Here is a 27,520-nt window from a genome sequence, read left to right on the forward strand (position 1 = left end):
CAATTGACTAGCAATACTGAAATTTAAGTGGAGAGTGCCAACTGCTGATGAAAGGAAAAACTACAAGTTTGGCAATACCTATATGAAGGACAATTTGGCAATACCTATATGAAGGACACGGAATTTTTTTCAGCTACCCCATGACTACTGGGGACCCAAATATGAAAATGAGGTAACTATTTACTTAAAGGGACACTTGAATGTTATGATAGAAGACTGAACCTGCAAAGGGGATGCAAAGATGCTTTTGATAACCTTTGGGACTATTTAAATGGAACTGAGTGTTTACAGATGGGATACAAATAATTGGGACTTGTGCACTCCTTGAAGGGAAATTTAAGACTGAATAAGTAGTTCTTGCATTGCTGGACAAAAAATGAATCCTTTAAAGCAAAATAAGATATTTTATAAGGGACAACTATGAGTGGAATTTTTGAAGGCGATGGAGTTACTTTTTCAAAATACAAAAGACATCATGGAGAAAGGATTTAAGGAGATTAAGGGGAAAAATGCAAAATACCATACAATGGATGATGCATAAAAACCAAGATGTTCAGGAAAGGGAAGAGTCAACAGAAGAAATGAAGGAAGAAGAAGATAAACAGGAGACAAAAATGAAAATAATAGTGATTGATGAATTAAACCAGGGGGAAAATATACTAAGAGAGTTGGAAGATATGTTTGAAAGGGAGACAGGAGTCTGGGTAGAAACTTTAGAAACTGGGCAGTGGAAGAGGGTAGAGGTGGGAAAAGTGCCTAGATTGAACATCCAAGAAGTAGATACAGCCAGAGATAAAGATTTAAGAGAGGAATTTAGGAAGCAAGTAAAAAAAAAGCATAGCAATTAAAGTATTGAAGCAGGCAAGAGACAATGGATAGGTGATGTTTCTTTTATTATTTTTATTCTTTATTATTGTTATTTGGATTTCCTTTTCTCTCTCTCTCTCTTAAAGCATAGCAATTAAAATATGGAAGCGGGCAAGAGACGATGGATGGATGAACTCTCTTTTTTGTTGTTTTGCTTTTCCTTTTCTCTCTCTTTTCTCTTTATTGGGTAGGTGACATGATTAGAAGTTACATAGGATAGAAAGAAAGTCTTTTAATAAAGGATGAATGATTAAAAGCTAGAATAAGTGATAGAAATAAAAGAAGCAGGAATACTAGTGGAAATGTTGCAGCAGGTTGAGGCTTGCGCCACAATGCTCAATAAAAACGGGACGTGAGACCACGAAGGTGCAAGAGAAACAGGTTTATTGATGCATCAAGTTCAGCGTGTTCACACATCAAAATCTGAACTGCCTGGGCTCCACCCAGGACGCTACTTTTATGCCGTGTTCCACACTGAGCATTCTCAAGGCGTTTCCATACACAAGACAAACATGACATTTTGAAAAGTAGAAGTTCATTTTGGAATGTTACAAACAGAGAAGTACATAGGAAAAATACAAAAAGAGAAGTTCCTATCATGTCTTAAGCTATCGGCAATTTCACCTCTGTTCTATCTTACAGTCACTTGAGGAAGAAAGAGATCAGAGTTTAATCAAAGTGCTTATTAAGGACATATTAGTGATTTAAAGTATAGAGCCTGGGGGCTCCTATACCCAGGTGATATGGTGAGATTTTGGCCGTTCTCTCCCGGCTGCCTCATATATACTTTTATATAATAAGATAGAAGTAATGGCAAGAGAAAATATGGAATTGAACAATGATAGATTGCAACCTATTATAAATGTGCATTATTATTAGAAATACAAAAGTTGAAGGAATGTAATAATTATGATTAACTTTACTAGTTTTATTTGTATTAGAATATATAACATCCAGGTGCTACACTGTTCACGCATTGATTTGATATACCATACTTTCCAGAGTGTAAGACGCACTTCCCCGCCCCCAAGAGGGTGGAAATGTCAGTGCATGTTATACACTGAATACGGCCATTTTGGCCACCTGAAATCCCACCCCACGCATCCAGTTCTCACTAAAAATGGGAAGCACAGAGAGTTTGGGAGGCCTGCAGAGTGCTCCTCGGGGCTGGATTGGGCAAAAACGGAGGGTTTGGGAGGCCAAAAATGGGCCTGTTTTTCTCAAAAATGGGGTATCCAGAGGGTTTTGGAGGCCTGCAGGGCCAGGGAAGGCAAAAACTATTTTTTTCTTGTTTACCTCTTCAAAATCTTGGTGTGTCTTCTACTCTAGTATGTCTTATGGTCCAAAAAATACAATATTTATAAAAAAATAAAAAATAAAAAACTTAAAGAAAAAGAACAGAGAGGACGACTTCCGGCAGCCAAAGGCGACGGTCGCGTGCGTCCGCCTTCTCACTGTTTCAGTGGGTTCCCCCGAAGTCTACGGGAAGCACAGGGTGCCTTGGAGGGGTGCCCTGCCGTAGGGGCGGCTTGCTGGGACCCCCTGGAACGGCGGCGGCCGCGGGGGGGTCTCCAGCTTTGCCCCAGGAGCCGGAAAGCGTAGGGAGCGCGCGGAATGCCACTGCACGTTTCGCCGAACGCAGCCTGGAAGGAAATGACCAATTTGAATGAAACAGCTGAAGTGCGGTGAGGTGAGAGGTCTCCCCAGGTCTTTTATTGTCTTTACTCTATTGACTGTTCTGCAGTTTTTTTGGGGGGGGACTCTGTTTCAACCTTTGGAGGAGTTAAGATTGGAGGGGGGGGGAAATTTACACCCCCCCCCTTGGAAAAGTGGCGCTTGGAAAATCTCTCCCTTTTATGGGGGAGAGAGAAAGTTTAAAATCTACTTTCACTTCCCTTAAATAATGGGGGGAAATGTTTTTTTTTTTCTTTTTTGACCACAACTGCGAGAGAAAGGATGGCTGAACTGATTCTTCTCTAAACTATGTATGGGAACTTTGATCTTGTTGTTTCCTGACCACCTGTACTGGCTGAGCCAATATGGCCAACTTCCTCCTTCTTCCTTGTCTTCATGAATGAGACTCCTCCCTTGGAAATCTTTATGGCTTTCAACTAATTTCCACCCCAGAGACCTCCAGGAGCCTCTTCAAATACGTTTTTCCCCTGGATTTGGAATATTTTGACCCACCTACTTGTTCTAGTTTTGTATCAGAGGATTTATTCTCCTTTGGACTTGCTTGCCTGGTGATTCCTACCGGCTGTGCTTTCCCACAGACACCATTTCTTTGTATAGAACAATAAATATCTCTGAGCCTCATGATGGGTCCAAAGAAGTTACCGCCTGGTAAGGCTTCATCGGCCCCGACATCTTCCACATCCAGCCCGATTGCTCACCAGTCACAACTGGGATCTTTTTTACAACCTAAAGCCCCTGAAGAGAGTGCAAAGGATTTGTCTATCCATCAGATGCTTCAATCCATCTTAAAGGACAGGACGAAATGAAAAAACAACTGCAGGACTTAAATGAACAGCTCAGAGAGACGAAACAATAAACCATACGGAATGAACAGAGGATAGTTGTACTGGAGGAGGGTGCGGTTGGGATGAGAGACGAGGTGAAGACAATCCAAAGGGGGAATGTAGAATTTTAAAATCACATGATAAAAATGGAATTTGAAAGGATGTCTTTTTTCCTTAGGTTCCAAAACTTGCCAGAAGTTGAGAATGAAGATCTTAAGGAGATTATGACCACAATACTAGCAGAATATATTAATAGGGATAAACAACAGCTTTGGTGGGATATTGACCTGATCTATAGGATTAATTCAGCCTATGCAAGAACTCACAATGTTCTAAGGGAAGTTCATGTTAAATTTCTTAGAAAAACCACAAGAGATGAGGTTTTAGGGGCTCAAAGGGGAGGACCATTAAAATATAAGGATAAAGAAATAACCATTCTTAAACAGATCCCAAAGAAAGTAAGAGATAAGAGAAGGAAATATTCCTTCTTAACAAAAAAAGTATACAATAATGGGGTCTGGTTTAGGCGGCTGTTACCAGAAGGCATGTTGATTTTCTGGGAGGGCAGTAGAATTAGAATCAACACAGCTGTGGAAGCAGAGGCTTTCACTAAAAAACATAGTGCTCTCTTGGGTGAAATGGGGGATGTTACACAAGAAACAAAGGAGGGAGGGGCTGAGGCTCTGCCAGTGGACGGGGGGGGGGGTAGGATGCGACAATTAGAAGACTCAGATCACAAAAGTGATTTGAAACATTATTGCAATTGTTGTTACAATGTACCTTTATGGAAGTGATACAAAACAAAATGATTGAAACATACTGATGATTTTGTGCTAAACTTAAAACTGCTAATACCTATGTAAATGTTGATATTTTTCTATTTTTGTTTGTAAAAGTTGCGAGACCGGGGGGGGGGCTTTTCCCCCGGCACGACGTAGCTGTCAAAATGTTCTATAACCTTTTAACCCTTTTTCCCTGTAAAACGTTTAAAATCAATAAAATTTGGACAATAAAAAAAAAAGAACAGAATTGTATCTCTAAGATTATTGATGTCTTTACTCTTTGGCATTGTGTTAACACAGATCTCAATGCTGGAGACCAGAAAACTCCTAAAAATGTGGCTTTTATAGAGGCAGGCACATTTGCCAATGATCAAATGCACTTGATTAGCAGTACATGGATACTACTTAACCTCTTCATACCTACGGAAGCAATAAGGGTGTACTTAGTTTTTCACACATGGCTTCTTCATTTTGGCTTTCTTTTAGAAAAAAATAAATGATATGGTGTAATGCAGGGGTGTCAAACTCAATTTCATTGAGGGCCGTATTAGGGTTGTGTTTGATCTTGGGGGGGCGGGGGGGCATGGCTGGGGTGGAGCCCTCTGCAGCCTCCTGCAGGTCTCTGCCAGTGAAAATGGACCGTGGCCCCCCTGAGCTCCATTTTTGCTGGCAGAGGGCTGTAGAAGGCCATCCGAAAACGGAGCCTGGGAGGACTGCACGTGACCCTCCCTAGGTCAGTTTTCACTGCCAAAGGCATTGCGTGCTGGTCCTTCGCTGTTTCCAGGGTGGTCCCATGGGCCGGATCTGGCCTGCAAACTTTGAGTTTGACACCCCTGGTGTAATGTCATGGGTTGTTGTTCATCTGAGGTTGTATTTATCTCCTTTAAGAACTGCTAAAGACCATATGATTTTATTATGTTTTCATACATAAAATCACAGAACTCAAAGAGAGCAAACTTTCTCTTTCACATGACTTTATAAGCAGACTTTCAACATTAATGCCACTTTTTAATGGAAATGTGGTCGCTGGAACTTAAAAGCTTATAACAATGCTTTCTTTAGTAAGGTTCCATTGGAAAATCTGTATAGTGCATCTCAGAAAAGAAAAAAGACTTGGCATTGATGATATCAAATAAAATTAGAGCATGTTCTTTTTAAAGGAAACTAAAAAATTGCAATACAAAATGAACCTTAACTGTTTTATTTTTAAAATAGAATTCTGTTCAGATTGTTTAAAAACAATTAAACTCACTCTTTTCTTTCTCCACTTCCATAACCTGCTTCTTCCATTCATCAAATGTGGGAATATCTCCTGGGTCCTTTGGGGTTATTACAGAAGTAGGGTCAATTTCTCCTGCTTTTCTCTATACCAGGCAGCAAAACAATAAATAAAAGGTTTATTGATATTAACAAAAGATCAAGATTACATACAAGCAATGTGATGAGTACCCAAATGATCAGTTTATACTGAACTGATCATTTAAAATATAGACTATCATTAATAGGCCTAGCTATTACTTGGCAAGGGTACTGCTCTGCAGAGCTTCCAGTTCTATTTGGAACAATTATTTGAAAATAGCTCATTTTAACAAAAGACTGTTAAATAAATTTCTATCCTATACCAACAAATATTTTATCATTATCCTAAATAAATCCAGGCAAGAAACCACAATAAAAGAGAAAACACAGTGTACCCGATTTGAAAAAAATATTTTTATGTTATTCATGCAATACCACTACTTTTGATTTTAAGTATAAAAATGCATTTATTTCTTTTCAAGTTGAATTGCTCATTATAATGTTCTACTGAAAGACTGTTCATAAACCTTAGTCACACTTAGACTTTTGTCTGGAGAAAGACTAGCAATTTGACTGTAAGATCTACAGAAAATGTATTTCCTGAAGTCCCTTTAGAATTTGGGACACAAAAAATTCCCTCTTTCTCTTCAATACATTTTTACTGTGCTATCACAACTGAACATGGTTTATGTAAATAAAAGAGAAAGTCTTGTCAGTTAAGAGTCTAAGCAGCAAGACAGACCATTAAGCATATTATTCTGCCTTGTTCTTGACCTAATTGAGGCTACACGGTGTTTCAGAAGTTATCCATTCAGATGGATTGTATTTGTAGTTTTTTTACTATTTATTTTATTATATGTTTACTATACTGTTATTTTATTTGTAAGGTACTATTTATAACATTATACTGTATGTCACCTTAAAATACAAAGTATAAGCCTCTGATAGAAAAGTAGGATATTATTATTTAAAAAATACAAGACAACGAAATACCAGGAAAAAAAGAGTTGTTGCAGCAAGATAAATCAACATAAGTAAATCAACAAAAATTAAATCAACATAAATAAAGGATATAGAATTATGCGGGACAAAAGCATTTTTCATATGATTTGAATTTTAAATAAAGGATGAGAGCTATTAAACCGTTTTCCTTATCATGTAATGAGATGTAGCTGTGTACCATCTTTAAAATTATTCCTTCTTAACTGGTTTTGAAAGCATCAAATTTCTTCAGTATTTACTTTTGTTTTATTGTTTTCCTTGTTTTTAAAACCCAGAAAACATTTTCTCCACATGATTTCTTTGAACAAAGTATAATACAAAACAGGAAGAGTTAATGCCACATTCTTGTTTTCCTGATCTTAAAATAAATAGTTTTTCAAATGAGTCAAAGTGTTAACTTGCTTAATTTTCAATAAAAAATAAAGCAAAGCTCTGAAACAAATACGTGAAATAATTAGTTTAATGTGAATTACAGAAAACTGATTTTAATATATTAGTAATGAAATCTTTTGTTAGCTGTAGTATCCCACTTTTAAACTGCAGCTATTTAAATGGATTGAAAGAGCTTATTAATTTATGTAATTCAAATTCTTGATAACGTTTTTCCAAACTCAGAGAAGAATACTTGGAAACATTTTTTTAAAAACAGCAGAGGTCTTTTCAGACTAAATATTATTATTTAGTATTTATTATAATAATTATACTTTATTCATTAAACATGAAACTCAGTCAACTGAACATTCAAAAATGCATCACAAATACCACTGACTGGTGCTAATGGTTAAAATGGGTTGCTGCCAGTGTATCAACCAAGTACGATGTTCCAAGTACTGCAGTTTTTTGCAGTTCTGCTGGTGTTATTGTAGGAAGCTGCAATTTGTTGATTTATCTTATAAAATTCTTGGACATGGCACCAAGTGCCCCAATGACAATGGTTATCACTGTTACATGTTTCATCCATAATCGGGTAGTTTCAATGGCCAGGTCGCGGTATTTTGTGATTTTTTCCAGTTCTTTTTCTTCGACCCTGCCATCTCATGGTACTGCGATATCAATAAATTGTACGTTTCGGCACTCTACAACCGTGATATCTGGCGTGTTGTATTCCAAATGATGATCAAAAGTCCCACAAAATCTTCACCTTCTCATTTTTGGTATCTTTTTCCATCATCATCATCATCATCATCATCATCATCATCATCATCATCATTATTATTATTTAATAATATTTGGAAATAACCTAAATATAATACCCAAGAGAACAGGTTTCATTGGAATAGTTTCAATGGGGTAGGAAAAGTTTAGTTACCTCTGCTCTTATGTTACCCGAAGCATTCAAAGCAGCCTTTGGAGCTGTCTTTTGCTCACTTGCAGAAATTTTGGGATCAAATTCTGACTTCGTCATTTTCCCTTTCCTTTGTGAAGAAATATTTTCTGTATGCTGACCTACAAGGCTATAAAATATGTAATAATTTAAAACAAAAATTTTCAGCTATGTTTGTCATTAAAATTTAATACATTATAATAAATTATTACATAAACATTAGTATATAAAATAGAAAGTACAGAACTGCCACTAAGATATCATGACAAAAAGCATTTCAATACTCACCCCTCTGGGGAAGTAACAAGCGAGGAAGGTTCACTCTGAGAATCAGTTTCAAGTGCCTCATTTATATCACAATCAGATTCTGACTGTTCAACTTCAGTAGTGCTAACTATAAGGATATCAGCACTAGAATTTTCTATTGCACTGAAGAGAGGTGGAAACAAACCAAAGATTCAGAATGCAATTTAGACATAAATAAAAAACAAGATAGCAGTATAAAAATGTCATCCCAATCTTGTGTGAAAATAATTAATACTTGTCTTGTTTTTAGATCTACATTTCAATTCAAATCCAAGATTTGAATGAGGTCTAAATGTTAGCAAGAAATATGTACAAACTTCTATGTTTTCTAAATTCAGGTATTTGAAGAACTGGATGTGGTAGAAGAGAAGCAGCATGAAAAAGAGGAAGCTAAACAAATGTTAAGAGTTTTTCACTGAAATACTGTATTTTTGGGAGTATAAGACACACCTTTCTACCCCTAAAAGTGGGTAAAAATTTAGGTGTGCCTTACAGACCGAATATGGGTGCTTTTGGCCTTCCGAACCCTTCCCGTGTCACTAATTAATAACAAGAAAAAATAATTCAAAGAAAAAAAGATAGGGGGAATGAGGCTTTGGGTTGATTTTTGTGTAATCAATGTTGTGTGCATAGAGAACGCCTCCCCCCTCCCCCTCATGAAGGACATGCTAAATCACTTGTCCAAGGGCAAGGTGTTCACCAAATTGGATTTAAGAGAAGCATAAGAATCAGAGAGGGAGATGAATGGAAAACTGCATTCAACTGCCCACTTGGTAGCTTCTAATTTAAAGTCATGCCATTTGGCTTGCAAGGGGCCCCCACAATATTCATCCAGCTAATCAATGTAGTGCTGCATGAGCACCTATATGAAGGGGTTCGCGTTTACCTGAATGACATTCTCATATTCAGTGAAACACTTGAAGAACATGTAAAACTAATACAATAGATACTGAAAAAACTCCTTGCCGCCAAGCTTTACACAAAGCTGTCAAAGTGTGAATTCTACAAAACTTCCCTAGATTACCTAGGCTACCGGATATCCAGTGGGTAGAAATGGATCCAGGGAAAGTAAAAGCAGTGCTCGACTGGCAGCCCCCACGAACCCGCAGACAATTTCAAAGCTTCCTGGGGTTTGCCAATGTTTGCAAGCAATTTATCCTGGCTTTTGCGGAGGCTGCCCTGCCCTAACAGAATTGTTGAAGATGGGGTCTCCTCCAATGATACAAAAGCCAAACCAGCCACTTGCCTGGACAATAGACTGTCAAAAAGCCTTTGAAAAATTAAAAAGGCTATTTGCCCAAGAGCCGATCCTTCAGTGCCAGATCCCGAACAACAGTTCATCATCCAAGCAGATGCCATTGATGTAGCCGTGGCAGCAGTACTTCTGCAAAAGGATCAAAAAGGACATCTCCTGCCTTATGCCTGATGTGTCTAAAAAACTCACTGACACCGAGAAACAACGGGCCATTTGGAAGAAGGAAGCTTATGCAGTCTGCTGGAAACATTTCCTAGAGGAGGGAAGAGTGCCTTTTGAGGTTTGGACTGATCACAAAAACCTCAAAGTTCTGAAAACCCCCAGAAAATTGTCTCATGAACAAGTCCGCTGGGCACAGTACTTCAGACGATTCAAATTCTAATTAAAGTACATCCCAGCAGGGGAAAAAAACTGTTAGCAGATGCCTTGTTGAGAAAGTTGCAGTTTGACAACTGCCGAGAGGAAGTAGTCCACATCATCATTCCTCCCACCCAACCAGCAGTGCAAGTCACCACCAGAAACCAAGCCAAGTGACGACCCGGCCCAGCCAGGACAAGTTGACAGCTATGTTTAAAACTGTGCTACCCGCCAATCCCTGGCTCACTGACAATAAAGATATCTTAATTATGAGGGATGGGCTAGCATGGAAAGAATCCAAACTGTATGTCCCTGCGACCTTGAGATTGGAAGTGTTGCAGCGCAGCCATGGCTCGTAGGTAGCTGGTTACTTTGGATTTCTGAAGAAGCACCTTGCTAGAAGGCAATTCTGGTGGCCAAAGATGAAAGCAGATGTGGAAGACTATGGGAAGAGCTGTGCCACCTGTGCGGCCATGAAAATGAGATCAGGAAAGTTCCCTGGACTCCTTCAGCAAGTGACAAGCCCCAGCAGAACTTGGGAAGAAATCACAATGGATTTTATCATTGAACTCCCAGAGAGTGGAGGAAACACAATAATCTGGACAGTAATTGATTTATTTTCCATGCCACTTTTCTGCTTTTTCTGGAATGCCTTCTGCAAAGAAACTAGCTAAACTATTCATCAAACATATCTATCGCCTGCACGGAATACCCCACCGAATCATCTCAGATCGAGGAGTCCAGTTTATGGCCAAGTTCTGGAAAGTGTTCCTGAGATCCGTCAGATCCACACAAGGACTTAGCTTGGGTTTTCATCCAAGTACGAACCGTGCGGTGGAGCAAGTAAACAGAATGGTGGAACAATACATAAGATGCTATGTGGATTACCAACAAGAGAACTGAGCGGACCTATTAGCATTTGCAGAAGTAGTTTGCAACAACATTGTGCATAGCAGCACCAGACTGACCCCTTTCCAAGTTACCAGCAGCATGGAATGTGTCCTCATGCCTGAGCTACTCAGAGAACCCTCCTCTTCAATGACTTTGGCAAAATGGATGGATTCTCTGAGGAAGGGATGGGAGAATACAAAGAAAGTGCTGGCAGAAGCTGTGGAGGAATATAAAAAGCAGGCAAACACTGTTCTCTGCATACCCCTTGTGGGAGACAAAGTTTTCCTATTAAGCAATTGCATATGGCTGAGGCTGCCTAGCAAAAAACTCGGACCTAAGTTTTTAGGTTCTTTCCCAATAATGAAAGTAATTAACCCAGTAACAGTTCATCTTAGCCTCCCCCGCATTCTAGGGAAAATGCATCCTGTGTTTCATTGTAGCCTGCTGAAAGCAGCCCTTGGGTCTAGATTAAGACCTCAGACCCAACTACCTCCTCCTCCTATAGTAATGCAAGGAGAAACCCATTATGAAGTGAAGGAAATTTTAGATTCTGAACTATATAAGGGTCGGTTACAATATTTAGTTCATTGGAAAGGGTACTTTTTGTCTGAAGCTACCTGGGTTAAGAGTTGGGTTGGGAAAGCAGACAGATTGGTTAAACAATTCCATGACAAATATCCTAATAAGTCAAAGGGTCCCCCAGGAGGGGGAAGAGGTGATTAGGAGTATGATTTTAATCCCCTCTATTACTCTCACTACAGGACACACTTTTCTGCTGGAGGGGGGGCAGCCCATCAGACCTGGAAGCCATCTTTTATATTGGTCCTTCAGGCCTGCCACATTTCCTACTGTGGAAAAATGGAAGAGGGGATTATATGGAATATGGATAATATATATTCAAAATAACATTCTTTTCTCAGGGAGTCAAGGACACCTTGCCCTGCAGCTGCGATTATGTAACTGGGAGGAACCTCCAGTTTTGGATGGTGCATGAATGGCTCATGTGATGGACATGTGGGTGCTGGGCAGGGACTTGAACTTTCATTTCGTATCATGCCCCATACATCCCTTCGGCCGATTCGCTCTCACAGAGAGGGACTCCTCCGGGTGCCGTCCACTAGGCAATGCCAGCGGGCGACGCCCAGGAGTAGGGCCTTCTCTGTGATGGGCCCGACCCTTTGGAATGACCTCCCCCCAGATATCAGGACTACCACCGACCTCCGCTCCTTCCGTAAGAAACTAAAGACCCACCTGTTCAATCTAGCCGGCCTGGCCTAATTCCTAATTCCCAATTTTAGTTCCTCAAGCCTGCATTTTTTAAATTTTCTAGGGGTATGCTTTTAGTTGTTTTTAATTTAATTTTTAATTTTTACTTTTTGTACAGTTGTATGAGGTTTAATTTGTTTTTAAGGGTATAGGATATTTGTCTTTTGTATTCGTTTTAATGACACACCTGTACACCGCCCCGAGTCCCTTCGGGGAGAGGGGGCGGTCTAGAAATACTGAAAATAAATATAAATAAATAAATTTGGGTGGGGAAAACCTGAAAACTTTCAGATTCGGGTTTTTCCCCAGTTGTGCCAATATGACATCTCTAATAAAATGGAACTTTGAGGAAACTCAAGCCTCGGAGTCTTCCTTCATTGGATTGGATTGGATTGGATTTATTAGATTTATATGCCGCCCTTCTCCCAAGGACTCAGGGCCGCGTACAGCATTAAAAAACACATAGTACAAAAGTTAAAAGGAAATTAGAAACAGTCCAAAAAACAAATCCAATTTATATAACACTCACATTTTAAAAATTAAATAAAATTAACAGGCCAGGCCGGCTTGCTGGAAAAGCCAAATTTTTAGGGCGCGTCGGAAGGACCGGAAATCAGGGATTATGCGAAGCTCCGGGGGCAGCTCATTCCAGAGGGAAGGCGCTCCCACAGAGAAGGCTCTCCCCCTGGGGGTCCCCTGGGACACTGTCTGGCCGACGGCACCCTGAGGAGGCCAACTCTGTGGGATCGTACTGGACGGTGGGAGGCTATTGGTGGCAGTAGGTGGTCTCGCAGGTACCCTGGGCCTAAGCCATAGAGCGCTTTAAAGGTCATAATTAGTACCTTGAATCGCACCCGGAAGACAACCGGTAACCAGTGCAGGCTGCCTAAAAGGGGTGTAACATGGGAGCACCTAGGTACCCCCATGATAACCCGCGCGGCCGCATTCTGGACCAGCTGAAGCCTCCGGGTGCTCTTCAAGGGCAGCACCATGTAGAGAACGTTGCAGTAGTCCAGGCGAAAAAGGACAAGGGCATGAGTGACTGTGCACAGAGCATCCCGATCCAGTAAGGGGCGCAACTGACGTACCAGGCGAACCTGGTAAAAGGCCCCCCTGGTCACGGCCATCAGGTGTTCTTCTAAACTAAGCCGCGTATCCAGGAGGACTCCCAGATTGCGAGCCTTCTCTGAGGGGGCTAAAATTTCTCCCCCTATCATCAAAGATGGAACAAGATGCACAAATCGGGGTGACGGAAACCACAGCCACTCAGTCTTGGAGGGATTGAGCTTGAGCCTGTTCCTCCCCATCCAGATCCGCACAGCCTCCAGGCATCGGGACATCACGTCGAGGGCATCGTTTGGGTGGTTTGGGGTAGAGATGAAAAGTTGGGTATCATCAGCATATCGATGATACTGTACCCCAAAACCACGGATGATCTCGCCCAGCGGTTTCATATATATGTTGAACAGTAGGGGTGAGAGAACCGACCCCTGGGGCACCCCACAAGTGACGCGCCTGGGGGTCGATCTCTGCCCTCCAGTCAACACAAACTGCGACCGATCCGATAGGTAGAACCACCGTAAAACGGTGCCCCTCACTCCCAAACCCCCAAGTCGTCACAGTAGGATACCATGGTCGATGGTATCGAAAGCCGCCAAGAAGTCTAATAGGACTAGGACAGAGGAGCAGCCCCTGTCCCGGACCCACCAGAGATCATCGACCAACGCGACCAATGCCATCTCCGTGCTGTACCCGGGCCTGAAACCCGACTGAAACGGATCCAGGTAGACAGCTTCATCCAGGTACTGGGGAAGCTGACGTGCTACCACACTCTCGACAGCCTTCGCTACAATGCGAAGGTTGGAGACCGGACGGTAGTTGGCTAAAGAGGCTGGGTCCAGGGAAGGCTTCTTAAGGAGGGGCCTCACCACTGCCTCCTTCAAGGCGGTGGGAAAGAACCCCTCTCTCAATGAAGCGTTGGTAATCGCCTGGAGCCGGGAATCCGAAACTAACCAAGAGGGAGACGGGTCCAGCACACAAGTGGCAGCATTGAGTCTCCCCATAATCCTGTCCATGCCTTCGGGGGTCACAGGGTCAAACCCATCCCAGATTGTCTCCTCAAGATTCAGCCCGTCGGCTCACCCGAATCTACCCAGTCAGAGTTCAAGCCTGTCCGGATCTGAGCGATTTTATCCTGCAGATACTGAACAAATTCTTCAGCCCTACCCTGCAAGGGGTCTTCCCCAGTTCCTTGGTTAAGTAAGGAGTGGGTCACCCTAAACAGGGCGGCTGGGCAGTTATCTGCGGACGCGATAAGAGCGGAAAAATATCGCCGTTTTGCCGCTTCTATCGCCACTAAGTAGGATTTAATATGAATTCTTACTAGTGTTCGATCAGATTCGGACCGGCTGGCCCTCCAGCCACTCTCTAGGCGTCTTTTCCGGTGTTTCATCTCCTGGAGCTCCTCGGTAAACCAGGGAGCCATCCGGGATCGACACCGGGTCAGAGGCCGCAAAGGCACAACACAATCCAAAGCCCCAGCAGCAACCCTATCCCAGGCTTCCACTAGGGCTTCGGTCAAGCTGTGAGCAAGGGATTCAGGAAAAGTCCCAAGCTCCATCAGGAGCCCTTCGGGGTCCATCAGGTGCCTGGGGCGGAACCATCTAGTCGGTTCCGCCTCCCTGCGGCGAGGGGTAGCGGTATGGAAGTCAAGCCTGATGAGGAAATGATCAGACCATGACAAGGGTTGAATAGAAATATCCCCTAAATCTAGATCATTCATCCACTGCCCAGATACAAAAATCAGGTCGAGCGTGTGTCCCCCATTATGGGTGGGGTCTTGAATTAACTGAGTTAGGTCCATAGCTGTCATGGAAGCCATGAACTCCCGAGCTGACTCGGATGTCTCGCCAATGGAAGGCAGATTGAAATCCCCCAGGACCATGAGCCTGGGGAAATCAACCGCCAATCCAGCTAATACATTTAAATGAAGCACTGGTAGAGCAGGATTGAAACTATTGTGATAACCAATTAAGACCGAATCCAAAAAAAAATCAAGTATGTGCCTTCCATCTTTGCGATAAGCAGGCTGCTAGGAAGCTGCATATTATATGGAAGGTACATTACTGGAGCATTGCCTCAGGCTAAAATATTTAGGGGTTACTCTAGATAGGGCCCTAACACATAAGCAGCACTGTACTAATACTAAACTGAAGGTCAGTAGACAAAATAACATCCTCAGGAAATTAATGAGCTCTACCTGGGATGCCAAACCAAGGGTTCTTAAGACAACAGCTCTAGTTCTTTGCTACTCAGCAGACGAATACACCTGCTCAGTGTGATATAACTCAGCACATGCTGGGAAAGTAGGTGTTGCTTTGAATGAAACTAGCAGAATTATTACTGGATATCTTAAACCTACTCAACATAAAATCTACCATCTAACCGGCATTGCCCCACCTGCTGCTCACAGAGAAGAAGCAGTGCACAGAGAGAGGTTTAAATCATCTATATCTAGACAACACCCTCTATGGCAAATATGTAAAACTCAGGGCCCACAAACCAGATCCAGCCTGGGATATGGTTAGTGGAGCTGCCCTGGAGACAGCAAGGAGCCGATCCCTGCCACCTTGGCCCTGACCCAACCTAGCACTCCTCCTGGGCACATGCAAAGGAGACAGCTGACCTGTGATGAGCATAGTCATGTTCCAGTCTTAGTAGAGCAGCACATAGAGTCCTAGCAGCAGCAGTGGACCAGCAGCCCACCACCAGTGCCTCCACCACCTCCATGGCCCACTCACTGCCCAGCCTCACCAGAAGGGAGGGAGGGAGGGAGGAGATGGGAAGGAGGAGGAGGGAGGGACGAAGTCCTGCCTTAGCACTTGGGCACCGGCAGCCCTGCTGCCTTCTTGCCATTCCCTTACCCCCTCCTCCTGGCTCTTCTGGTGGTCTCCCATCCTATCTCTAAGAATGCTTTCCTTACAAATCATTTTGTTCACTGTTCAAGTCTGTCAAATCCTTCTGTATCTTAAGCCTATCTTCTGGAGTGTTGGCTATTCCTGGCAGCCTGGTGTCATCTGCAAATTTGATGGGTTCCCCATATATCCCCTCACCCAAATCATTGATAGATGTTGAAGAGTGCTGGATATAAAACAGAGCATTGGGGTACCCCACTGCATATTTCCATGTAGATGCAGTTCCATTGAGGACTACACGCTAAGTGCGGTTGGTCAGCCAGTTGTGAATCCATCTGGTGGTGATGCTGTCTAATCCACATTTTTCTATCTTATCAAGTAGTAGGTTATGGTCTACTTTATCAAATGCCTTAATGAAGTCCAAGTAAATTATGTCCACAGCATTCCTTTGGTCTACTAATTATGTCACTGTCAATGAATGCAATAAGATTTGTCTGGCATGATCTGTTTTTGACAAACCCATGTTGGCTTTTGGCTATTACTTTGTTTGCTTCTAGGTGTTCATTGATTCGTTGCTTGATTATCTTTTCCAGAATCTTCCTTGGTATTGAGGTCAGGCTGATAGGTCTGTGGTTTCCTGGATCTATTTTTTCCCTTCTTTGACAATGGAAACTACATCAGCCCTTTTCATTAGCTGGAAGATGAGCCCTTCAGGTTGGAAGGTCTCCAATATGCTACTGGGGAAGAGCAGAGGGCTAGTACTAGTAGTGCCAGAAAGAGTGAAGCGGCTGGGCCAAAGCTGAAAGGACGCTCAGCTGTGGATGTATTTGGTGGTGAAAGGAAAGTCTGATGCTGTAAAGATCTATACTCCATAGGAACCATGAATCAAGGCAAGCTGATCAAACAAGAGACGACAAGACTTAACATCGACATCTTAGGAATCAGTGAACTAAAATGGACAGGAAAGGGGGAATATAATTCAGATGGCCACCAGGTATACTACTGTGAGCAAGAATCCCTCAGAAGAAATAGAATAGCCACATAGTTAATAAAAAATAGGAAAAGCAATACTGGGATACAATCCCCAAAATGACAGAATGATCTCAATTCGAATCCAAGGCAAACCATTCAACATCACAGTAGTTCAAGTCTATGCCCCAACCACTGGTGCTCAAAAAATTGACCGGTTCTATGAAGCCCTACAGCACTTTATAGAATTAACACCAAAAATGATCTCCTTATCATCATAGGGGATTGGAATGTTAAAGTAGGAAGCCAAAAGATGACCAGAACAACAGGCAAGTTTGGCCTTGGAGTACAAAATGAAGCAGGGCACAGGCTGATAGAATTTTGCCAAGCGAATACAATGGTCATAGCAAACACTCTCTTCCAACAACCCAAGAGACAACTCTACACATGGACATCACCAGACGGTCAATACAGAAATCAGATTGACTATGTGCTCTGCAGCCAAAAATGGAGAAGCTCTATACAGTCAGTAAAAACAAGACCAGGAGCTGACTCAGATCATGAGCTTCTCGTTGCAAAATTTGGGCTTCAATTGAAGAAAGTAGGGGAAAGAACTAGGCCACTCAGGTATGAACTAAATCATATCCCTGATGAATATACAGTAGAGATGACAAATAGATTTAAGGAATTAGATCTGATAGACAGAGTACCTGAAGAATTATGGATGGAGGTTCACAACATTGTACATGTGGTAGCAAATGACTATCTGAGGAAGCTTTGCAAATAGCTGAGAAAAGAAGGGAAGCAAAAGGAAAGCGAGAAAGATAAAGATACACCCAATTGAATGCAGAATTTAAAGAAAGGCAGGGCTAGAGGAATCAAAAATTGGAATTAAGATTGCCGGGAGAAATATCAACAACCTCAGATATGCAGATGATACCACTCTAATGGCAGGAAGTGAAGAGGAACTAAAGAACCTCTTGATGCGGGTGAAGAGGGAGAGTGCAAAAGTTGACTTGAAACTCAACATTAAGAAAACTAAGATGTGACCTGTGACACTTGGGGATGAGATTATTTCCTATTTTAATTATACTGAAACCGCGGGAAAGATTTAGAGTTGGTACTCAAAAAAGAGGATCTTTGAGGAGGATTCTAGTTTCAGCATTCTGATTTGCTTGATTTCATTAGTCAGAGCCTTGACAAACAAGTTCAAATCAGACTTTTAGAACCTGATCAACTGTATCCTAAAGCGTGTATTATCTGCCATTGTCTCTTTCTACTCTTAGCAACCACATAGATTTTTTTCTATGATCTCCCTATCACGTTCTTTCAAGTCTCCCAATGGTATATTCATTGCCCTTATAACTGAATCCATCTATCTTGCTGCCAGTCTTCTTCTTCCCTTCCTCCTTCGATAGCATTACAGCTTTTTGCAGACAGCTAAGTCTTCACATAATATTTCTAAAGAAGGATAATTTGAGCTTGGTCATTTGTATCGCAAGTGGGAACTCTGAGCTAATTTGATTGATGCATCCATTGGTTTATTTTCTTATTTTCACAGTACTCATGGGAGTTTTCTGCAACACCAAATTTCAAAAGTGACAATGTTCTTCCTATCCTGCTTCTTAAATTCCAACTTTTGTTCCCATAAAGGGAATATCAGTTTCAATGATACTAATCTTTGTAGGTATCTGATCTTATCTTTATAAGAAAAGGTTATATACAACGATGCTTAAAAATCTCTCACACAAGTCTCTCTCTCACAAGTCCTAAAACTAGATAAAGATAACCTAGTAAACAAATAACTATAGTTTTCACTCATTTATTCAATTGGGTTGAGAGGGATCCAACAGTGGCTAAGACACTGAGCTTGTCGATCAGAAGGTCGGCACTTCAGCGGTTCAAATCCCTAGGTCTCCTACATGAGCAGGGGGTTGGACTAGATGACCTCCAAGGTCCCTTCCAACTCTGTTACTGTTACTGTTACTGTTAAAAATCAGTTGGAAGGTCTGAGCAGACAAACTGTTCACAAAACAAAGCAAGTGCAAATAATTGGTGGACAACGGGTGGTCCAAGAGGGGAAAGGGAAAGTTTTCCTATGCTGTTCGCACTTGAAATCGTTAGAACTGACTTTTTCTACTTCTGTACCCATATGAAATCTTCAGTAAACATTTGGTGAAAAAAATGTCAGAGGAGTTTCTTTTGCTGTCTAACTCAGTGGGACAGTTGATAGCAGAAGGAAGAAATCTACCATTGTTTTGGCAAAAACAAATTATGGTTTAGATAGCAAATGAGTATGATTTTGCACATCTGGTTTAAAATTATGCTCAGAAAAACATAGATCAGTATTCTTATCAAATTTATAAAACATGTATGTTGAATGTCATATGCTCTTATTCTAAGTCATTATTTTCAATAGTAAAGAAAATGAAGGCATGGAAAGAAGACCATGGCCTCCAGCCCTCTCATTTCCTGGCAAATAGATGGGGAAGAAATGGAGCTGGTGACAGATTTTATTTTCCTGGGCTTCAAGATCACCGCAGATGGGAACCGCAGCCAAGAAACTAAAAGATGGTTGCTCCTGGGGAGGAAAGCTATGGCAAATCTAGACAGCATACTAAAAAGCAGAGACGTCACCCTGCCAACAAAAGTACGTATAGTCAAGGCTACGGTTTTCCCAGTTGCAGTGTATGGCTGTGAAAGTTGGCCAATAAAAAAGACTGAAGTGCCAAAGAATGAGGCCTTTGAACTATGGTGCTGGAGAAGACTCCTGGGAGTCCCTTGGACTGCAAGGCGATCAAACCGATCAGTCCTAGAGGAGATCAACCCTGACAGCTCTTTAGAAGGCGAGATCCTGAAGATGATCCTCAAATACTTTGGTCACCTAATGAGAAGAAGGAGAAGAGCCTAATGTTGGGAAAGATTGAGGGCAAAAGAAGGGAAAGACAGAAAATGAGGTGGCTGGATGGAGTCACTGAAGCAGTAGGTGTGAGCTTAAATGGACTCAGAGAATGGTAGAGGACAGTAAGGCCTGGAGGAACATTGTCCGTGGGATCACGATGGGTCAGACAGGTCAGACATAACTTCGCAACTAACAGCTAGTTTCCCATTCAGATTAGGATAGGATAATGATCAGATTTAGTAAAGAGTTCCACCATGCACCAAGAAACTCTAAGTTGGCTATGAAACTATCCAGATGTGCTTGCTTTTTCACAGTAAATAAATACTGTTACAATACTATCTCGCTGGACTGAAGTTTCTAATTATGAAAAACTACTTCTGAACTTCTACTATGCATGCCCAAGATGGTGTCCTGTCGCGTTTGAGGAGAGCTTCGGGGAGATGATTGTCCGTCTTGGGGCTTGCAGGGGTACCCTATTCCATCGTTGGTTCCAGGTCCAGCTATGAGAACTTCCTGGGACCTTGGGGGATACCTTTGAGCTGCGATGTCCTGCCTTATAGCCGGAACATCATGAGTGAAATGGGGCGGTTAGCGGTGAAAGGAGAATGGAGAGTGTCGGCAGCTGCCGGCGTGGGTGTGGTCAGCAGCTGCAGTGGGACACCCGGCCTGGGGTCTCTGCAGCTGGCGTGGGTATGGTCGGCGGTGGCGGCGGGACGCCCGGTCTGGGATCTCTACAGCTGCCGCTCCCCACGCCGTGGTGTTATTCCGGTTGCTCTCCCCCTCCTCATTGCTTATGAACCTGATAAATTAGATCAGCGGGGAGTGGCTGAGGCAGCTGGCATGGATGCTAACGCCAGCAGAAGATGGCTTCGGGAGCTGGCGTGGGCGTGGTTGGAGTGGGGGGGGTCCTTCGTGGTGCCCCCCCGGTATTGCCGCCGTTGCCTGGGCCACCGTACTGTGCCATTTGGCCATTTGCCCCCCCCTCCTGTGATATTATGGACTGGGTCAACGGAGTACGGCCCTGGCGATGTATGTGAGTGCAACTGGCGTGGGCGGAGATTAGCTGTTGGAGTCGGAGTTGGAGCAGCTGCCGATGCCGCCGCTGTCCTCGTTGCCCCCATCACTGACCGCTTCACCACTTCGCAGGCTAGCATCTGCAGCGATTTTGGACAGCTGGCCATTACCCTTACATATTGTCCCCAACACCGACAATTTTTATGATGGACATAGCTTCCTGCTACCCCCTTGAACACTGCCGGCTGCCCCCCCCATGGACATGTCATCTCCTCGTTCCATCTCCCCATGATGTCATCCCGTTTGGTGGGGGGGCAGCGATGGTTATTAGGGAAAGTCTCAGACCTCAGGAGGTCACTGTGCCTCAGATAGGCGGGTGTGAGTCCCTCTTTGTGAAGTGGGGTCTTGGAGCTCTGTGCACAGTCACTCATGCCCTCGTCCTTTCTCGCCTGGACTACTGCAACGCTCTCTACATGGGGCTGCCCTTGAAGAGCACCCGGAGGCTTCAGCTGGTCCAGAATGCAGCCGCGCAGGTTATCATGGGGGTACCTAGGTGCTCCCATGTTACACCCCTTTTAGGCAGCCTGCACTGGTTGCTGGTTGTTTTCCGGGTGCGATTTTTTAATGTTGTACACCGCCCTGAGTCCTTTGGGAGAAGGGCGGCATATAAATCCAATAAAACAAACAAACAAACAAACAAAGAGTTCAAAAAATAAATAAACTGTAATATGGTGTCGGTGACTTGCCATGACTAAGTGAGCCAGACAAAAAGAGATTAGAATGGGATGGAACAGAACGGGAGCTGGAAGGAGAACCTATACTATTTCAAATAAGTGACTGTCAAGTCTGTTCTTAAAAACCTCCAGTGATGGAGTGCCCACAATTTCTGAAGGCAAGCTGTTCTACCTGTCCTCACTGTTAAGAAGTTTCTTCTTAATTCCAGGTTGCTTCTCTCTTTGGTTAGTTTCCAATCATAGTTTCTTGTCTTGCCCTCTCATGTTTCATAGAATACAGTTGACCCCCCTCTTCTTTGTGGCAGCCCCTCAAATACTGGAATACTGCTATCATATCACCCACAATTCTTCTTTTCTTTAGACTAGCCAAACCTAAATCCTGCAGCCATTCTTCATATGTTTTAGTCTCCAGGCTTTTGATTATCTTAATTGCTCTGAACTTTTTCTAAAGTCTCAACATCTTTTTGGTAATAAGGTGACCAAAACTGGTTGCAGTATTCGAGGTGTGGTCTTAGTAAGGTCTTATAAAGCAGTACTAATACTACACATGATCTTGATTCTATGCTTATACAGCCCAGGATTATATTAGTTTTTTTCACTGCCGCTGCACACTGCTGGCTCATATTCAAATGACCATCCCCTAGGACTGCAAGGTCCCTCTCACAGTTACTTTTTTTTGAGTCAGGCCTCGCCTAGTGTACCTTTTCCTGCCTAAATGTAAAAGTTTGCTTTTCTCCATATTAACATTCATTTTGTTGGATAGGGACCATTGTTCAAGTTTGTCAAGATCTTTTTGTAACCTGAGCTATTCCTGCCAGTTTAGTGTCATATGTAAATTTGATGAGTCCCCTTTCTATTCCCTCATCTAAGTCATTTATGAAGATATTCAAGAGGACACAGCCTTGTGATACCCCACTGCTTACTTCTCTCCGTGTGGATGTAATATCTGTCAACTTCAAACCGAACCTGGCAGCAGCCATTTTTCTGTTCCTCAGTTGCCACACAGAAGGGAAAGGGGATAAGGAGGTTGGAATGCATTACTAGACACAACAGAGAACTTTCTTGTGAGAACCAAGGTCATCTCTATTGGCAACTGATAAGGTTGGGGAAGGAGTGCCCAGAGGGCACGCCCATTTACCCAATTGGCCAACGTGACCTGTGACACTTGGGGATGGGGTTATTTCCTAGTTTAATTATACTGAAACTGCGAGAAAGATTTAGAATTGGTTTTCCTTTGAAGTTGTGCTGATATGATGTACTCAATAAAGATGACCTTTGAGAAGGACCCCAATCTCAGAGTTCTGATTTGCTTAGGTTCATTAGTCAGAGCCTTGACAGTACCATTAAGGACTACTCCTTGAGTACTGCAAGTACATGAGAACTGTCTTGAATACATCTGGTGGTGATGATGTCTATTCCACATTTTTCTAGCCTACCAAGAAGTAGATTGTGGTCTACTTTGTCAAATGCCTTACTGAAATCTAAGTATTCTATGTCCATAGTATTTCACTGGTCTACTAATTTAGCCACTTTATCAGAGAATGAAATAACGTTGGTTTGGCATGATCTGTTTTAAACAAACTACTTATAGCTTTATTTGCTTCTAGTTGTTCACAGTTCTGTTTCTTGATTATCTTGATTATCTATAACACAACATAACACAACACAACAGGAGCTGGAAGGGACCTTGGACGTCTTCTAGTCCAATCCCCTTGCTCAAGCAGGAGACCCTTTATCATTTCAGACACATAGCTATCCACTCTCTTCTTAAAAATCCCAGTGATGAAACATCCACAATTTTTGAAAGCAAGCTCTTCCTCTGTTTAATTGTTCTCATTGTTAGGAAGTTTCTCCTTAATTCCAGGTTGGCTTCTCTCCTTGATTAGTTTCCATACATTGTTTCTTGTCCTGCCCTCTGGTGCTTTGGAAAATAAGTTGACCCCATCTTCTTTATGGCAGCCCCTCAAATACTGGAATACTGCTATCATGTCACCCCTAGTTCTTTTCTCTAGACTAGCCAAACCTAAATCCTGCAACTGTTCTTCATACATTTTAGTCGCCAGACCTTTGATCATTTTATTTTATTTTATTTTATTTATTTTATTTGATTTGATTTCTAGACTGCCCCCTCTCCCCGAAGGGACTCGTTGCTCTCATCTGAACTTTTTCCAAAGTCTCAGCATCTTTTTTGTAGTGTGGTGACCAAAATTGGTGGCAGTATTCTAGGTGTGGTCTCACTAAGGCTTTATAAAGCAGTACTATTTTACTTCACATAATTTTGATTATATGCCTCTGTTTATACAACCAAGGAATGTATTAGCCTTTTTGGTTGCTGCCACACACTGCTAACTCATGTTTAAGTCATCATCCAAAATGACTCCAAGCTCCCTCTCACAATTACTGTTTTTGAGCCAGGCCTAGCCTAATCTGCAGTGTATCTTTGGTTTTTCCTGCCCAGGTGTAAAACCTTGCTTTTCTCCACATTAAATTTCATTTTGTTTGAAAGGGCCGTTTGCTCAAGTTTGTCAAAATGTTTTGGATCCTGAGCTTGTCTTCTATGTGTTGGCTATTCCTGCCAGCATAGTGTCATCTGCAAATTTGATGAGTTCCTCTTCTATTCCCTCATCTAAGTCACTTATGAAGAAATTGAAGAGTACTGGGCCTAAGATGGAACCTGTGGTACTCCACTGCTTATTTCTCTCTATGTAGATGTAGTACCATTAAGGACTACTCATTGCATACAGTTTGTCGACTAACTACAAATCCATCTGTTGGTGATGTTGTCTGTTCCACATTTTACTAGCTGACCAAGAAGTAGGTTGTGGTGTACTTTGTTGAATGCCTTACTGAAATCTAAGTATACTCTGTCCACAGCATTTCGCTCATCTACTACCGTATAAGACGTACCTTTTCCCTCAAAAGAGAGGCTAAAAATCTGGATGCGTCTTATACACTGAATACAGCATTTCTTGCCTCCCGAAACCCCGCCCTCTTCACTAAAATGGCTGTGCATAGCCTCTAGGAAGCTTTTAGAGAGCTCCTGGGGGCTGGGGAGGGCAGAAATGAGCAAAAAACAGGCAGTTTTTTGCTCAATTTTAACCCTCCCCCAGCCCCTAGGAGCACTCTATAAGCATCCTAAAGGCTATCCAGGCCCTTTTTTAAACGGGCCGCTTTTTGCTCATTTTTGCCCCCCCCCCAATCCCCGGGAGCACTTTGCAAGGTCCCTAAAAGCTATTCATGCCTTTTTTTGGGGGAAAACCAGGCCTGTTTTCACGAAAAACGAGCCATTTTTGGAAGGTTTGCAGAGTGCAAAAACTTTTTTAAAAAATTTCCTCTTCAAAACCTTGCTGCGTCTTATACTCCAGTGCATCTTATAGTCCGAAAAATATGGTAATTTAGCCACTTTATCAAAGAATGAAATAAGATTGGTTTGGTATAATCTGTTTTTAACCAACTTATGCTGGCTTTTAGTTATTACTTTATCTTTGTGCGTAGTCATGTGAAAACAATGTTCCATTACTTTTTTCAAACTGTTTATCCATCAGGCTCAAGAGGAAAAGTTCTGATTTCATTTGAATATTTATATTTAAAATCTTTTGAATCATTGTATGCATTTGAACTTTATTTGTTTCTTTGCAAATGTCTGCAAATCTGTTCTTTGATTATCTTTTCCAGGATCTTACCAAGTATTGATGTTAGACCGATTAGTCTCTAGTTTTCTGGGAGTCTCCCCCCCCCCTTTCTTGAAGATGGGAACCACATCTGCCCTTTTCTAATACTCCCAATGCTCCAGGATTTTTGAAAGATGTGGTACAATTTTGAGATAAAATCTGCCAACTCCTTCAGAACTCTGAGGTGTAATCTGTCAGGTTTCTGTGATTTATATTCATCAAGTTTGGACAGGTGTTCTCTTACCTTTTTCTTGCTTATTTTAATTTTTATTTCTAGACTATCTTTTATGGTACTTTTTTAGTAGATTGGGCTATGGTTTCTTTTTGCGTGAAGACTGGTGCAAAGAATGAGTTAAGCAGCTCTGCTTTCTCCCTACTACCTGTTACTTCCTTTCCATCTTCTCTCTTTAGTGGACCAACTGTTTCCTTGACTTTTTTCTTGTTATTAACATGTTGCAAACTTTTTTTATTATCTTTTACTTTTGTTGCAAGTCTTAGTTCATTTTGAGTTTTTGCTTTCCTGACTTCATCTTTGCAAGTTCTGGCTATCTGCTGATATTCTGCCTTATATGTCCCTCTTTCCATTTTTCCTACTTGTCCTTTTTGTCTTTCATGCTGGTTTCTTCTTGGATTTCTTGTTTTTCTTTTTCAATGTTATTGTGCTGGACTGGGCTTTTATGATCACATTTTTCAGAATTTCCCATGCTTCTCGTTTTCCCCTTTAGGATTTTCATCCTAAGGATTTTCATCATTCTGGATGAAGAAGTTGTCGGCTAGGTTGGTTAGGAATCTGTTTGAGCTCCCACTTACTGCAGAGTTTGTCTCTCAGTTGATATCTGGATCTCCCATTACTACTGTGGTATGCCTCCTATATATTTTTGTTAACTAGTTGGCAAAGACTTCATCTATTTCTTCTGATTGGTTGGGTGGCTTATAATATACACCTATGGCACTGTCACTCTTTTTTCTTTAATATTGACCCATATACATTCTACAGGGGTTTTATCTTTGATCATGTGCATTTCTGTAGATATATAGTGTTCTCTTACTCCACCTCCTCTTTTTGTAGATCTGTTTCTTTTGAACAATTTGTATTCATTCCATCAGTACATTCCAGTCATGGGTTTCATCCCACCAGGTTTCTGTAATGGCAACTATGTAATACCTACCCTCATGTATTCTTGTTCAACCTGTTTGTTTTCCAAGCTTTGAGCATTTGTATATAAACATTGAAAAGGTCTTAAATGCCATGGGTATGTTTTCTGCATCTCTTGTTGTTTTAGGTTTTTTTTCATCACTCCCTACCTCACTGTTTGATTTGTTTCTTGGGATTTATGATTTTACTTTATGTTCAAAAATTATAAAGATTGCTCACCCTCCCCCCTCAATTTTAGTTTAAAGCTCTTCTGATGAGTTGGGCCAGTCTTTTTCCAAGTACATTTTTTCTCTTTTCATGAGGTGCAGCCCATCCCTTGCCAAGAATCCTTCGTGTAGGTAATACAATACATAGTCCAGGAAACCAGTTTTCTTGGCAACACCAACCCTTTAGCCAGTGGTTTATTTCTAAAATCCTTTTTTCCCCTCAATGGGGGTTGAACATTTATTGGGAATACTCATAAGAACACTACTGAGCTCCTAGCTCCTTAACTTTAATGCCTAGTTGCTTATAATATCTCAATATTGTATTCCGGGTCTTTGTTGTATCATTTGTCCCTATGTGGAGGGGGAGAAAAGGGTAGTAATCTTTGGGCCTAATTATTTTGGTTAGGTTCTCAGCCACATCCTTGATTTTTGCTCCAGGGAAACTACATACTTCCCTAGATTGTATGTCTGGACTGCAAATGGCTGGTTCTATACCTTTAAGAATAAAATCTCCTATCACCAACACCTTCCTTCGGGGGAGGGGTGCAGTCTGGGGTGCTTTCTGTTTATCCCAGCTGTGTTTGATGATGCTATTTTTAAGGGATATTTGATTATGCCTCTTTTCTAGGTGTCCACGTTTTATTTGTGAGGGAGGTTATGGGACCGCGTATTTTCATCTAGGGAGAGAAATTGATTGCTCAGTTTTAATGCAGCTGCTTCTGGATGGGTTAGGTTGGGCAGTAGAAGTTTGTTCAATGTATGCTGCTTCTTTCTTTGTTTATAGTGTTTCCTTCTATGTATGACATGCCTCCATTTGTCTTCCTACAAGGGTTTATCCACAGGGTCAAATCCTCTGGGAGTTATTTGGTTCATTATTTGGTTCGATTTGGGTATAGCTTTCTTGTGTAGATTGGAGTTTGGCTGGAGTTGCCTCTAGATGCTTAACTTTTTCGTCTAGTAATTCATATAGTTTATATTTAATACATGTATAATTTGGGTGTTCTTTGAGCATTAGCACATACATGAAACATATATTGCATACCACAATAGTATCAGTCACCTGTCCCATAAGTTTGTTTATTTTTG

At 41.9% G+C, this 27,520-nt stretch overlaps 1 protein-coding gene across 2 annotated transcripts in view; it reads right to left on the bottom strand.

Annotated features, from left to right (window-relative positions):
* The window catches only part of SUCO (SUN domain containing ossification factor), a 261,352-nt gene that overhangs the window by 204,425 nt on the left and 29,407 nt on the right, over window positions 1-27,520 (bottom strand). For both annotated transcript variants that reach the window (XM_081947135.1, XM_081947134.1), the window contains exons 5-7: window positions 8,082-8,222; window positions 7,779-7,923; window positions 5,421-5,532 (exon numbers count right to left, since the gene is read on the bottom strand). In XM_081947135.1, the coding sequence (XP_081803261.1) occupies window positions 5,421-5,532; window positions 7,779-7,923; window positions 8,082-8,222 (398 nt within the window). The remainder of the gene's footprint in view (window positions 1-5,420; window positions 5,533-7,778; window positions 7,924-8,081; window positions 8,223-27,520) is intronic.

This window comes from Natrix helvetica (assembly GCF_964273705.1).
Source record: "Natrix helvetica genome assembly, chromosome: 3".
NCBI classification, from domain to species: Eukaryota; Metazoa; Chordata; class Lepidosauria; order Squamata; family Natricidae; genus Natrix; species Natrix helvetica.